The sequence below is a fragment of the Drosophila persimilis genome, unplaced genomic scaffold (genome assembly GCF_003286085.1).
Source record: "Drosophila persimilis strain 14011-0111.01,24,50 unplaced genomic scaffold, DperRS2 tig00000520-arrow-pilon, whole genome shotgun sequence".
Lineage (NCBI taxonomy): Eukaryota > Metazoa > Arthropoda > Insecta > Diptera > Drosophilidae > Drosophila > Drosophila persimilis.
Window position 1 is genome coordinate 1,085,273 of NW_020825317.1, and position 15,503 is coordinate 1,100,775.

Here is a 15,503-nt window from a genome sequence, read left to right on the forward strand (position 1 = left end):
CCTCAAGCTTGTCTCAACGATTGCATCCATTGGCGTTTCATTCCTCCTAGATCGCCACATTTTGGAACATCATCTTCGACTTGCCCTTGGATCCTCGCTTCTTGGATTTGATGAGCTGCGCACTCTCGCGTGCAATATCTGTGCAATCATTAATTCAAGGCCATTGTTTCCTCTTTCAGAGAACCCTGCAGATCTCGATGTACTCACGCCCAGCCATTTTCTGGTTGGCGTCCCTATCACAACCTTCTTGGAGCCGTACTTGGTTCATTTAAAAGTCGATCACTTGGACCATTGGCAGAAGGTCACACAGCTTCAGCAAATCTTTTGGTCTCGCTGGCGCCAATCTTTTTTAACCAGTCTTCAAGAAAGAACAAAGTGGCTCACCCGGAATCCGGAGCTTCACGTCAATGATGTCGTTCTAGTTAAGGACGAGAACTTCCCTCCTCAGAAGTGGCATCTAGCGAGAATCCTCGAGCTCATCCCAGGAGCAGATGGCGTATCTCGAGTCGCCTTGATCAGGATGGCTACAGGTGTCAGCCGAAGGGCACTTGCAAAATTATGTCTATTGCCTCTGCGAGTTGAGGTGAAAGGCATGGATCCTTCACGGGGTGAGTATGTTCGGGCGAAGACCGAGTGTAAATTTCGTTCACTTTATTTTCCATTTTGGTCATTATACTAAACTAACTAGCGTAGCTTCATCTATGCTCTCTCAGCAACATGCTTTCATTTAATCATCTATTTTTTATCTATGCTCGCTCTTGTTATCTCTTATTTTGTATGCCGGCGCTAAGCCGTCAGAAGCTGCGCGTGCTCTGACAGTTACCGCTTGATATAGTTGGAGAACAGAACCTTTTTGTCCCCAATCTATTACTTTGGCTCGAGATCGACTCGCTTGCCTCATCCAAGTGTATCACTCTCTAATACTATTGTAAAAGGGCTCTGGCATCTTCGGCCACCCTCAACACACAAATTACCTATAATAAAATTTATAACGTTTCGGAAAACATTACTTTGTGAAATTCTTGAACAGTCAGCGAAAAAGCTCGTTGTCTCAACAAAACATTTCTTAAGCCCCAAGTCTATCAGAAAAAGTTGGTTTGATGCCTAGTGTAACAGTGTAATTATATAACGAGGTGGAACGTTGTGAGTTGCTGCAGCGACCGCAACTCTACATTTATACCCGATACATAGTCAGTATGGCTCTCCTCAGGCAGACGGCGCTGCCATTGAACGACACGACAAAGATTTCGTGCAAGAGAGACAGAAAATCAGTTTGAACGTGTCGTCGGGCGCTGCGTAGCCACTGCAAATAGATTTGTTTCTTTTGGCTGTAAAAATCATCCGATCTGATCCAGATTCAGCAATCTGATAGATATGGTAATTTTCTATGATTGTGCGTTTTCAGTTTTCTCGTATCTTTGAAAACGTACGGATGCCACAGATTTTCGCCTTTTGTGGGGGTGGAAGAGGGCGGGGCAAAGTTTTGAAACATTCTTGTAACAGTGACATATCACAGAAGTCCGATTTTAAAATTTCGTTTCTCTAGTTCTTATAGTCTCTGAGCACTAGGCACTGATAGGGACGGACAGACGGTCGGACGGACAGACAGACAGGGCTCAGTCGACTCGGCTACTGATGCTGATCAAGAATATATATACATATGTACTTTAACCAAAGACTATACAATACCAAGATGTTGCATGAGCGACCAAAAAGCTGTTCTATGGCGGGTCCTAACATTAGAACCCAAAAGGCACGAGGGAGCGCGCGGGGTTTCAATTCCCTTTTCGCCTGTACTTCGTCTCTACCGCGACCCCGCTGCCCATCGGTTTCGTCTGTTCGGCAATTCTGGACTCTCGAGCCTCAGCACCGTCGAAGCGGTGGTCGCGGATCGCCGATGTCTTTGGAGCGGCACAGTGGGACCTTTGGCCGTCTCAGCTTGCTAAATTAGTTAGTGAATATGAGTTCAATAAATATTTGCACACTGAAAAAATGTTAAGCTTTGAGTGCTTATATCTCCTAAACTAAAACTATCTTGAAAATTTGATTGGAAAATTCTCTATTAGTTGCGTACATTAAATTTATCGAAAGCACTCATACAATTTTTTTACTATTTCGGCTGAGTCCCCACTGTGCCGCGCCAAAGACATCAGCGACCACGCTGCCCTACGGTTTCGGCACGCAGACGATTCATATTTTGTTTTTGTATCCTATCTCTCGAGACACACCGACTCGACGCTGACCGAGGCATTGACGAAGCCGAGTAGCATTTCGGAGGCGAAGGTAGCGTAAAAGAGAATTGAAGTAATAGCCCCGCGCGCCCGTACCATGAAGCGTCAAACGAAAATTGACAAAGAATTTGTTCCTCATGCAACATCTTGGTATTGTATAGTCTTTGCTTTAACTTTATGGGGTCGGAAACGATTCCTTCTGGACGTTACACACATCCATTTTCACCACAAATCAAATATACCCCTATACTCATTTTGAGTATCGGGTATAAAAAGAACCAAAAATGATTTCTGGGACATCAATATTTGACCTGTTGGTCAGTACTCACCTGTACATTGTCCTGTAATATGTTGGCTGGTGCGGCAATGTGGAACTGGCACATCGATGATTACAGCGAAAATCATCGTCTATGTCAAGGACATTTGCAAGCAGCGACTTTGAGGACCTGCATTGGCGTTGAAACGACATAATATAGTTAGGGACTGACAAAGTAGAAATATCAAAGAATCAAAGTGTGGGGTCAAGGGGAAACACTAGAAACAGTCGGCGGTTACCTTTCCTTGAGCTCAACATTTTGTATTTGTTGCTTTTTGTCGCCTGCTGTCGACGAGCCCGCTGAGGAGGGCGGTGGCGGACATTCGTATCCAACCTGTCCGGGTCTTTGCATGCGCAATATGCAAGGTAACCAATAAAGGAATATTACTCTTATCTGTGTGTGCGAGTTCGACAGAGAGACGGAGTGTTTGGGTAATGCGGTTAAAAATAATAGCAATAAGTATTTCAAAGGGTTTTCCAATTTTATCGATTTGTTTGATTTGAATTGATTTTTAGTTTATGATTCAGATTAATGTTAATGTCAGTATATTTTTGGTTTGGCGAAGTTTTTTATTATTTTGTTTCCGTAATTTTTGTTGTTGTAAAGACACAGTAGTGACAGCAGTTTTCGTTCCAGTTTTCGTTGATACGCATGATATGGTATTGAATGGACAGAATGAGAGTCATTACAGTTTAAAGTTTTTGGATTAGTAGTATTTGGTTAATTGTTTTAGTGTTTATTTCGTTACGGTTTGTAAATTTGATTTTTTTAGTTAGTACATTTTTTAGCACATTGGTCGGATATGGGATATATGTATTTTGTAATTATATATATGTATGTACATATATCAGTGTGGAACAGGATGGAATGATTGGAAGTGATTGGGTTTCGCGTTGTTGCATGTCATTTATGTTGTCGGTTTTTACGAATGCCATTGATTTTTGTAAGTTTTTGGTGTTTTTTATGCAGGAAGTAGCAGGGATAGGGAGAGGGACAAATAGACGGAGAGCGTGAGAGAAAGAAAGAGATACACAGAAAGACAGTTGAGGAAGCAGTTAAGTTGAGTTGTTAGCGTTGAGAGTAGTTGAGTTGCCGGTTAGCGTAGTTGGTGGTTGTATTTGTAGTAGTTGGCCAGAGTTTTTGTTAGAAAAATAAGAATTTTGTGAGATTATTGGTGGTGTTATTGTTTTAATCAGGTAGGTAATTACGAGTATATGAAATAATATGGGGAAAGTTATATGACGAGTAAATGCAATTAGAATAATAAATATGATCGAAATCGAAATTATTCTGATTTAATAATATTGAAAGCAAATTTACTATTTATTACTATTAGGAGCACAAAATGGTATTGTTAGTAAATCTCGACAGTATACTTTACTTTATATATTATATTAATTTTTATTATATTATTTAGATTTATTTAGAAGTTTCAAGTCACTTTGTGCGAAAGAGGAGACATCGTTTGTAGGTTAGGTGCTTAGGGAAATTTCTTATTTTGATTTATTCTCCATATCCAGAAATGAATAAAAAATATAAAAGATGTGCGTATACGAGTAAAATTATATTCCATATATGTATGTACATCTCTGGCGTTTAATTCATATTATTTTGCATACTGCTTCTGACTGACTTGGCTTGGATAATCAAAATTAACAATTTTGTTTTGTACATATATCTAAATAGGCGGAAATTAAATTTGAGTAGAATTCTATTGTTTTTTTTTCAATAATCTGCTATATGTATATAATTTGACAGCCAACATAAGCGTGCAGATCGACAAAGAAATTTTCCTGAGAAAAATCTCCATTCAATATATGTACTGGCTTTCGCTGATCGGGTTTTCTACCCCAGTACTCAGATCGGCAAAAAAAAATAACAATAAAATATACATATAACAGAAAAATTAGCTGCTGAATTTTATAGTGTTCCCAAAACAAGCAAAACGACAAAAAACCTCCTGCAGCATATTTTATGGGACTTGCACGATAAATCGTTATATTTAATTAATATTATTGGAAAACGTGCTTGGGAAAGCAATTTTTGTCTGTTGCATGTCTGCACAATTTGACCAACTTTTGTCGTTTTAAGGATGGGATTTAAATTTTACGAATTTTCACGGATAAGCTTGACTTTTTGAATAGCAATTAAATATTTTGAAACAGATATAATATTTAAAGAATCACAGCACAGAAAAAGTTAATTCTGTTAGCCTCTTTACCTAAGGAATCCAGTCATTCAGTAGAGTTGTATGTTGCTACTATATGGAGATTAACTTTAACGGCCACAAGAGATACAAAAATTTCAGTAAATTATTATTAGTATACCATTGTAAACCAACATACATACATATGTACAGCTGCGGTCATAGTAAAAGCCCTCCACTAATGACAATATCTACAAATCACTCACACTACATACATATGTATTTTGTTTTCCACAAACAATACCGGAAACTGTTTTAAAGGTTAATAGCTGCTCTTAATTTTATGTTAAAGAATGAGCCTTTAGTGGTCGTAATTTTATGAACTTTTAATTTGATATACATATTGAAATTTTTGCTCGTTATTTTTCTATTGGATGATTCTGTGTGACAAATGTGATTATACTAAGCGTAAACAAAAATATTAAAGACTTTGCATAAAGGCAATTAACGGTATAGAATCAAAGCTACGTGGCTACAAAATCAAATTAAATACAGAATTTCCCCAGCATTCATAAGCGAATGCAAACATGTGAACTTCCTAAATTTTGGCCAGATAGTTTTTCATCAACCGTGCTTTCGCAGGATCTTACTCAGTTCTGCCAAATATAGCTTTTTAATAGCTCATATTTCCGGTAAAATCTATTTAAAAAAATCGAACTTTTGTCTGCAACGACACCAAAAGTGTGAAATGAGTATCTAAAAAGTTATAATGAATTTTGCTAATGATATTACCCCACAAGCCATTATGCTACTCGAGCTACACTGTGGCTTCTATTTAAACTACATTCCTCCTTTCGTATTTCAAAATATAAGTAGTTTTACTTTTTTCACTGGAAAACATAAAAGTTTTAAAATTATTGTCATCTATGTCATATATTTTTTGGCAAACCGAAGGCGTGTACCCGAGCATTATTGAAAGATGTTATTTTTGTAACTCAATCTCTAGTAATAAGTCTTTTAACATTACATTCACTAGTACCTCATTCTTTACCTAATTTTGCTGTAGAAGATCTAAAATCATTTGACCCTTTGCCGCGACCAATTTTACAGAAACAAGATAGAGAAACAAAATATACGGCGCACAGTGGAACATCAGCCGAAAGAGGTGGCAAAAGCCAAAGAATTTTATGAGCCCTTTGGATGAAACAAATATACGCATCTAATAGACAAAGCTAATTTAGAGCTTTCGAAAATTTAATTTTAGAAATATTTGGCCGTTTAGTTTAAATTATATGAGCACTCAAAATTAAAAATAGTTTCAGTGTGCCAAAATGTATTCAACTTTTTTAGCATACTGCATCTTTCAGGTTGAAAAAAATGTAACTCATGTACATACCTTCTATGTGGTTTATTGTATCATTTTTGTGGTATCTTTTATTGTATGTATTCATTTGTAGTAATACTCTGTATAAAAATGGCCCGTTGCATAGACCGTTCTAAAGATAAACTTATTTTCCAAACAATCTAATTTGTTGGCTGTTTTTTAACTTAGACTTGAATGTACACAAATATATTCGGTATTTTTCCCCGATATTTGTGTTTTGTATATGTTCTTTGAATATTTTTTTACCTAAGTTTTAAAAAGAATTCTGCAAATTTGAGTTGTTAGATACTAGATCGGCTTAAGGGACGCAAACCTGCACGAAAAACGGACCAAAAGTGCTGTATAAAGGCATAAAATCCAATAAAAAATCATATTTTTACCGCTTTTCGTGCGAGGTTATGTCAGTTTAAACTACCTAGAAGCGGGACGGCTTATGAAAAATATGTTTGTAAAGACAAATAAATACAAAAACTAATAAATGAGATCCATATACGAATACATTCATATATGTACATATATCATATATTAGACATTTGAGACACAAAAATAAGTCGGCAAATAATTATTCGTTGGAGACATTAAGTTTATTATTAGATTTTATTTGCAAAGTGGGAAATACAAAAATATAAAATTGGACAATTAATTAATTAATTAATTAATTAATTAATTAAATTACAAATTAAATATGGGAATATTTTGCATAGCGAATTTGTATTTTATATAGGAAAATATGCACCGTCCACAAAGTTTAACTTTGACACATTATTGTAAAATTTTTAGACATCGTAGCACAATGTTCTTGTGCAGACTAAATTTAAAAAAATGTTTCTTCTAAATGCACTTTATTTCATGAGTATATCTTTATTCATTCAGAAGGTTTTTATTTAGCAAGCTGAAATGGCCTAATGTCCCACTGTGCTGCGTTTACTCATTACAAAAACCAAAAACTACAATAATTTCCCTTGAACTTATTTAGTTGAGCCAAAATACAGATGTATGTAAATGCTCGTAGGAATTACTTTTTTCCTATATGTATATACGAGGGCTGTTCAATAGGTCCGTGACCTTTTGAATGAAACAATCATTTTATTTTTTAACATTGTGTCCTTTTAGCTCTATACTCTTTTCTTTAATTTTTGCATCCCCTCCAACAAAAAATATGATTTGTCGAGGTCCTAAAAATAGGCATTTGCTTTTCTTCTGGTTTGGAAACAAGAAATAGTCACTCGGGACTAAATCCGGAGAATAGGGCGGGTCCTCACCCGCGATTCGTAGCCTAATTCATGGAATTGAAACTGTTGCATCCTGCTGAAAAAGACCTTTCCTTATGGCGGACATTTCTTTTTTAAATTCTCATTAAATCGACTTGATAAGATTCCATAATTGTTTTACCATTTCGAAGGTAGTCAATGTGAATAAATTCGCTTGGCATTCTTTGGCGCATAGTTACCTTGAGAAACCCACTGTGTCGTGGTGGATCCATGTATCATCAACTGCTACGAAACGGCGGAAAATCAAATCGCCAAACACTACTGCGTAGTAGTCACAGGATTACGTTTGTGGTCGATCGTGAGCACACGTGGCACTCACATTGCGGAAAGCTTTCTCAACCAAGTGAACAATCAAAATGGAAACCACTGACCCCATTGGTTATGCCTATCCACAATCTTCCGCAATTTGAATCTCCGATCGTGAATTATTTCAATATTTCTGGTTGTACGCTAGAAATTTTTCGTGCTTGAACGGCCACACCGAAATTTAGAAAAAAAACTTTTTTATCACTGAAATTTTGGGTTTGAATTCCCATAGTATTCATCAAACTTAGCCTTGGTTACAGTGTTGGTTGTTTTCCACAAAAAATAATGCTTAATGAGCGCACGAAATTCACTTTTTTCCACCTTGTCTTCAAATAGCGAGGAATTCTACTAACAATGGCTGTAATATACTAACAAAATAGAGCATCTTCTTCAAGTTTTGACAAAAATCAGCTGAAAGATGCATTTTGGCAGAAGCAGTGTTGTCCTATTAACCCACTTATTGAACTTCCCTTGTATTACACAAATACGTTTTCTGGAGACCGGAAATTTTCGTGTTTCATTAACCAATAATCAATATATAAAAACAAAATATTTAATCAAAATAGGCAAGTTATGTAAAAAGATATATGCAGCTATGTAATTTAAGAAAATAATGATCCTATTCAGTTAAGCAGCAGTGTATATATTTTTTGCACAGTTTTCTACAATTTTAAGAGCGAGAATAACGCTTTGAATTAACGGAACGGTGTTATTTGGGTCAGCTAAAATCCGAATTTATAAAGAATGTTAATCCAGATTACACAATTTTACCCAAAGAGAAAACTTGTTAGGATGCCATTATAACTGCGATTATTTCGACCGCAACTGTACTCGGATGCATGTATGTATGTACATATGTCTAGTAAGCTACGTGTGCGTGTGATTGTCAGAGAGCTTTTGCGTGCAAGTTTTGTACAATTCATACATACATACATACATATATGCATTCACATATGTATGTGTGTAAGGTATAATTAATATATTTACTCTTCGGACCGTAAATTTGTTATTGATGATCTTTTTCTTTCCTCAATGTGCGTAGATTAATTGTGTGCGGCTTCAATATATGTAAATACATACATATGTGTGTATATATGTAAGTATGTATGTACAATACATATTGGATATTTTGCTTTACTCGTCAGCGGGTGGAGTGCAGTGTAGTAGTGGAGAGGAGTGCAGTGTAGTGTAGTTGAGTGGAGTTCGTATTTGTGCGGAGCTCTGCATGAACTAATCAACACTTTGACAATGGATACATAGCTAAAGAATGAAATCGTAGCTTCGGCGTGTAACTCTTTTCAGATAATTCATATTTCAGTTATCTAACATATATAAGTATATTCATAGCACAGGCTGCCAGTGATTCTGCTGCAGGTTTGCACAGTACGGTAAATCTAAGTACCAAAGACTATACCTAAAATTCGTGTTTGTATTTTGAAACGATTAGGAGCTTATGGAACTATCTTGTAGTGCCGAATCTTGTCAAAAGACCCTATTTTATATAAATATTCGTTCGCCCATGCTAACAGGAAAATAACGTAGTCTGCACACTCGTAAAATTGTCACTAGTGTATGAATGGTCTCTTCTGAATACACACAAACAAAAATTAAATGGCTTGATTCGTAGGAAAAATTATTTCATTTATGTCTATTACAAATTTCTCTTGGACTGCACACGTTTTGATAATTGGGCAACGATTTTATTTTATTTTAAATATGTACAAATGGTGAATGTCTTCAATTCTGTAATTCTGTTAAGACCAACTAAAAAGGACCATTTTGATGTTCTAATAAATCTTCATAAAATTTAATTTTTTTTGAAAATTTTTTTAATGGAATTGCGCAAATACCACATCCATTCTTTAAAAACGTATTATGCAGTACGCATATCTTAGAAAAGCATATATTAACATTACAAATGTCAGTGTCCCAAATGTCCCAAAAAGGAACTTTGATTTTTTGCAATATTAGATACGAGCATATGTGTGTACATATGTATGTGTAAGTATGTACGATGGTAGGCCGATGCTGAAAATTCATGTATATAAAATGTACATCAACAATTTAGAAGCACAGTATGTTGTCGTTTTGGCGCATCTGAACGTTAATTGATAATCTGATTATGAACATTTAATTTTTCCCGGAACGAAGCTAATTTCAAAACGAGCATATCTTGTTTCTAATTGAACTGTAAATATAACAGAATACAAATTTGAAATGTTCGTTTGTAATCATAGTGACGTGAAAATATTCGGAAGGATTGAATCCATGCATGGCTCTTATTTGGACCATTTACACAGATCACTGAAAAATAAAAAAAATATTTGCATACATATGCATGAAAATGAGTACACTCGATCTGTGCCAAAAAATTTCGTTTCCTGTGCGTTCATGCAGAGCACATGATCGCAAAAATATTTACATGTGTATGTGTTTATATTGCTAATATATTGGAAAATTTATTGGACAAAAAAAGTGTATGAATCAAATGATAGATATAAATATGCATACATACTATATGTTTGTATGCATAAACCTCAGATGAATAAATGATATAAAAAGTAATTAGTATTTCTCGGAAACTAAAACTCGACAATGGAACTTGATTTTTTTTTTATAAAATAAGTAAGTAGTTAGTTTTGTTAATTTGAATATATAAACATTACCCATTCACTCATTTCATGCGTATCTGGATTTCTATGATGATAATTGAGGATAAGTATGGTTGACACAACTGATGAGGCCACCATAAACATAATGCAATTGAAATAAGTTCCTAGAAGGACACAAAAATTACACAAACATTGTGGTAATTGTTCGATTCGTTTTGTGATTTTTCTTCTTTTTTTCTTAGCCTAGTCCCCAATCGATATCGATGACTGGAGGATAACGGACTGTTCCTCCATTGCTTCCTAACCGCACCTGCTGATGCATGTACATATGTAAATATGTAGTACATTAATGCATACACGTAAGTACAGTAACATGTGCATGTACTTCTGCTGGTTGGTATCTGTCTGCGCTTTATTGTGTTAATGTATGTCTTTTTATAGGGTTTCAACAAAAATGAAACACCCTCTTCTATCGTCCGGTATATGTAAGGTTATGGTATAAATTAATTTTCATAATTATGTATATTTTAGTTTATTGTAAAATTTGAAAGACACTGAAGTAATATAGTTACTAAATGGTTAGCCTTGCATGTTCATATGTGTGTAATCGCGTAATTGTGTGTATACTCGGATTGTGTCTCAGTTTTTAAGAAAGTCCACTTGAGTGTGTTTTTGAGGAGGGTAGAAAAAAGGTAAGAAAATGGTGGAATTCTGTTTTCTTGTTATAAAAGAGCACGAGTATAAGAGAAAGAGAGGAGAAAAACAATAAATTAAGTTAAGCTGTTAAGTAAGCGAATGTTTTGTTATTTTACAATATAATTCGCTTCAGTTTAATATACAATAATATTTTTAGCCCTAAGTTTAACGAGTCCAACATACAGTCCTACGGTCCACAGGCGGCCTTGCGCAATTCAAATTTGTGGCTCATTTCATAACGATCCCAGGTCCGCCGTTGGCGCTGGGGTGAAAGGTTTGGTTTTGAACTGAGCCGCGCATTTGGGTAGCTAGGTTTTTTGTCGTCCTCCCACTATTGAAAGCGTGAGGTGACGACACACCTCACCTTCTTAATTTCTAGACAATCGACTAGTTGTTACCTGCTTTTACGTCATTTGTTTTAGTGTACAACCAATTATCCGCAATCATCATTTTTGTTTAAAAATCGAGATCTAATCTAAAATTTTCTCCATTTTTGAGCAGTACATTTTTTAAGACGTTTTCTATGGTGGTGTATAAAGGTTGTTTTGGTATCACAATGGTTATATTTTTGTTGTGGGTTTTGATGTTTTTGTTCATTTAAGTTGAATTTGGATTTGAGAGGCTATTTTTAAAGGGTCGATCTTTTTAGAAAGTTTTTATTTTATTTGTTTGATTTAAGTGGCCTGGGTTGTTTATTGTTAATATTAAAGCTCCTTTATTTATGTTATGCACAGTGATGCAGAAAATGCTTTGCGTTTAAAAAATCAGGAAATCAAACGATTAATGTAAATTGGAAAACTATACACAGAGTTAAAACTTTGGTAGGGATAGTAAACCTCGTCTCAGATCTTAAGCTGTTTACTTTCATCGAACATTAGGTTGGAAATTTGGTTTCAGAGATATTTATGCACTAAATACAACATATATGTAAATATATGAATTTGATAAATGTATGTATGCATATTAGTTTAAGTCAATTTGAAGTTTAATGTATACCTTGATACTGAAAGAAGTCAACTGAATATCGTGATGAACATATGGTATGAGCTTTCTTTTTGAATAACAAAATCAAATTCCTATCGGTATTTATCGCTTTAATGAGCTAAATGTTTTTGTAACATCATTATTAACATATGCGTTGAAAAATAATGTGGACAAATTGATTTTTTATTGATAGTACTTTCGTTGTGAGAAGTATAAACCGAAAACCGAAGTATAAACCGATTTGAATGTTTGGAACAAGCTATTAAGTAAGTAATTAAGTATGTCTATTTGTTTCAAGCCCAGAATCACTGCGCTTAGTGTCATCCAGTGGGACAGTATCTAATTTTAGGTTTGTAAATGGCTCTACAAAATATTTTGCTTGGGGCACACACGCTGACCCTATCGCATTAGTTGCATGGAACACTCTAAGCCTTTTAAGTATGAATATTGGAGCTCTTCTGAGTACGGCCGCTAGTCTAAAGCAAAAATGAATGTACTCGGAGGAGCACTACATGTTGTTTTTAGTACCGATAGACTAGTGTATATACATGAATGAATAGAGTTACGTTGGCTTACACATACATATATGTATGTACATATGTGGGTATGCATATCGTGTATTTTATTTACAAGTATAGGAGACAAACAATAGTCTGCTACGTATAATTGCTAATCTGATGTACATAAATTAGGTTTTGGTTCGGAGTACAAGTATGTAGGACAAAATGGAAATGCCTGTAGTTGGTGGTTGGAACTTCAAAAACACGTCAAAAGTAGCAACAAAATAGTAATAATAACAGTATATAAACTCTACCACACTACGTCGCGACTAAAAACGAAATCAGAAATATTTTGGGAAACGAAAAAATAATTAATCATCTGAAACAGCATCATCCCAAAAGAAAGAACAAATAAAAATCAATAATATGACTAATATCTACATATGTAAATTGATGTGCCCCTAAGTCTGTTGAGTGAAAACCTCAAATTCGAGTGAGAAAAAACCATCGTTTTTTTTAGCTATTGACTAGTGTAAGTAGGTGTCTAGCTGAATCGCTATCCGTTATCATTCCTCTTTAAAGTTGTTCGATATCTGGTAGCTTGAGGACCAATCCAATGTTTTATATTTTATTATTAAAGAATTTTCCCGACAAATATAATAAAATTTAAAAACGTACACTAGTTTAAAAAAGGGCACGCATTAATTTTGTAGTAGTTCAAAACAGAAAATAGTTCGGTCCCGTCAATAAAGGAGTTTTCACTTCAGTTATATATTTTGCGCCGATGACAGTAGAACGATCTTTTTGTTCAGTATTGTGAGAAAGTTTGAAGATCAAAGGATCAAGCGTAATGTGTACTGTTAACTGACGAATATCCATTTTATGTTGAATGCAAAAAAATGAAAGTAAATAATAACGTTAACCGATCCCTTACTCCTAATTTTGATCGAACTTTTAATCCACCAGACTTCAAGTGACTGCAAGACGGAGATAGCATAATAAACCATGATATATTTGTGTTTGCTGACTTATCCGCAGTGCCAGCAGTCAAAGAGCAGTGTCATTTATTTGTGGCAGAAACAATGTTTACCCAGTCTAGCTAAATTGTAATTTTAAAGTATAATTCATTTGATCCTCTTCTCACAGACCTCTTGCCAGTCGGAATTCGGTTGCAAGTTTTACAATATGTATTGCGGGTGCCGGGTATATCGGGTATATATATTTGATATGCTGTGGTATTAACCAAGAAAATAGAACAATTACATCTAAAACCTAATACTTTTATATGTTGTTTGTTAGCGTCTTTAAGAAGTATCAAACTCTCTAATGATTTCAGTAATAACAAAAAGCCTATACAAGCAGACCGACCTAAAATAAGAGCGACTGGCTTTTCCACGCAATTTAAAAAAATCTAGTGCAAACAAAAAATGTATGAACCTAATGTATTAAGGAGACCCTGATCGGCCGCTTTGCATGTGTAGCAGCTGAAAAATTATTTTATTTAGAAGGCAACATATGGAACAGAAACGGAAGCCATTAGTGCCGCAAACTTTTACTTGAATTAATATTTACTTATTTTAATTTCCTATTATTATGGTACTTATACAGATAACAATTCCGATATTGCTAACATATTTGCTACATTTTTTCAACTTTGCTACTCTGCTCCTTCTAATAACATTCCCTCTATTCTCGCGTCACTTAACGACTATTAAACTTTATGCGGATTTTCTTTGCGTGCCTCTCTTAAAACTGTTCAACCTCTCGAGCTTCGTGATTTTCCCACCGTCTGGAAAGAATCTTACATAATTCCTATTCATAAAAAGGGGTCTAAATCAGACGTCTCAAACTACCGTTGTATCTCCAATTTATCTGCCATTCCTAAACTCTTCGCAACAATTATTACTTCTCAGCTCCAACACTTTTGTAGTTCCCTGTTATCAGAATCACAGCACGGATTTGTTAAAAATAGCTCAGTTTCGTCTAACCTCCTTGAATTTTCCTCCTATGTAACTGCCAGATTTGCAAAACAATGTCAAACTGACGTAGTTTATACTGATTTTAGTAAAGCTTTCGACTCAGTTAATCACAATCTTCTTCTTCTTCTTCTGGACTAATACGTAACTTTGCAATCGTTCTCAGCGTGTCTACTTCCAATCTTTTCTTTCTAAAACAGTTTTTCTCTCTTCGGGGGTGCCGGGGGTAGCCATCTCGGTCCCTTATTATTTAACATCTTTATCAATGATCTTCCCCAAGTTTTAACTAATTCACGAGTCCTAATGTATGCTGATGTTTTTCCTACAGCGATCCGGTGTCCCCGTTATTTCTTCAATCAGATCTCGACGCTCTCATCAATTGGTGTATTATTAACGCTCTTCCTCTTAAAATTTCCAAATGTAACGTCAAGACCTTCCATCGCAACAAGCCTACCTTTTTGACTTCACAATTCATAACATTTCCCTGGAACGCCTGTACAAAGTTAATGACTTAGGCATTATCTTCGTACATAACTTATGTTTAAGTTCTCATATATCCGCTATTTCGAATAAAGCCAAATGAGTCCTTCCTTGGCGAAGGAATTTTCCATACCACTAAACTACTCTACGTTTCTCTTGTACGGCCTATCTTGGAATATGGTTCCTGTATCTGGTCTCCCCATTACCAAAAATAACAAGATATGCTTGAGTCCGTTCAAAAAAAATTTTTCAGTCTTAATTAGGACCTGAATATAACCTATACCTGTAAGATTTTTATATGTGGTCTTAACAACCTCATTTTTAGGTTAATTGAAGTCTGGTGGAACACGACCGTACATACTTATGTATGTATATCCATACTCTGTGCCGTGCATACGTTGAATATCCATTTCGATTAAGTTCGAGAAGGCATATCAACGCCAACAAACAGACGACTTAAAAAGTTTGTAGAGAAAGGAAGATAAAAATACTAAAGATAGCAGAAAAAAAAAACTAAAACTAAGAGTATTTTCCCATAGTTCTACATAGGACACAGATGTATGAATGTTGTATAGATGTATGTGTATGTACATAATTATT

The 15,503-nt window shown here is 35.1% G+C and overlaps 1 protein-coding gene across 1 annotated transcript in view; it reads right to left on the bottom strand.

The window, feature by feature from the left end:
• Window positions 1-15,503, bottom strand: part of LOC6603374 (neuronal acetylcholine receptor subunit alpha-7) — a 277,292-nt gene that overhangs the window by 62,617 nt on the left and 199,172 nt on the right. Inside the window, exons 11-13 of the mRNA XM_026990084.1 lie at window positions 10,322-10,431; window positions 2,787-2,941; window positions 2,561-2,677 (exon numbers count right to left, since the gene is read on the bottom strand). Coding sequence (XP_026845885.1) covers window positions 2,561-2,677; window positions 2,787-2,941; window positions 10,322-10,431 — 382 coding nt within the window. The remainder of the gene's footprint in view (window positions 1-2,560; window positions 2,678-2,786; window positions 2,942-10,321; window positions 10,432-15,503) is intronic.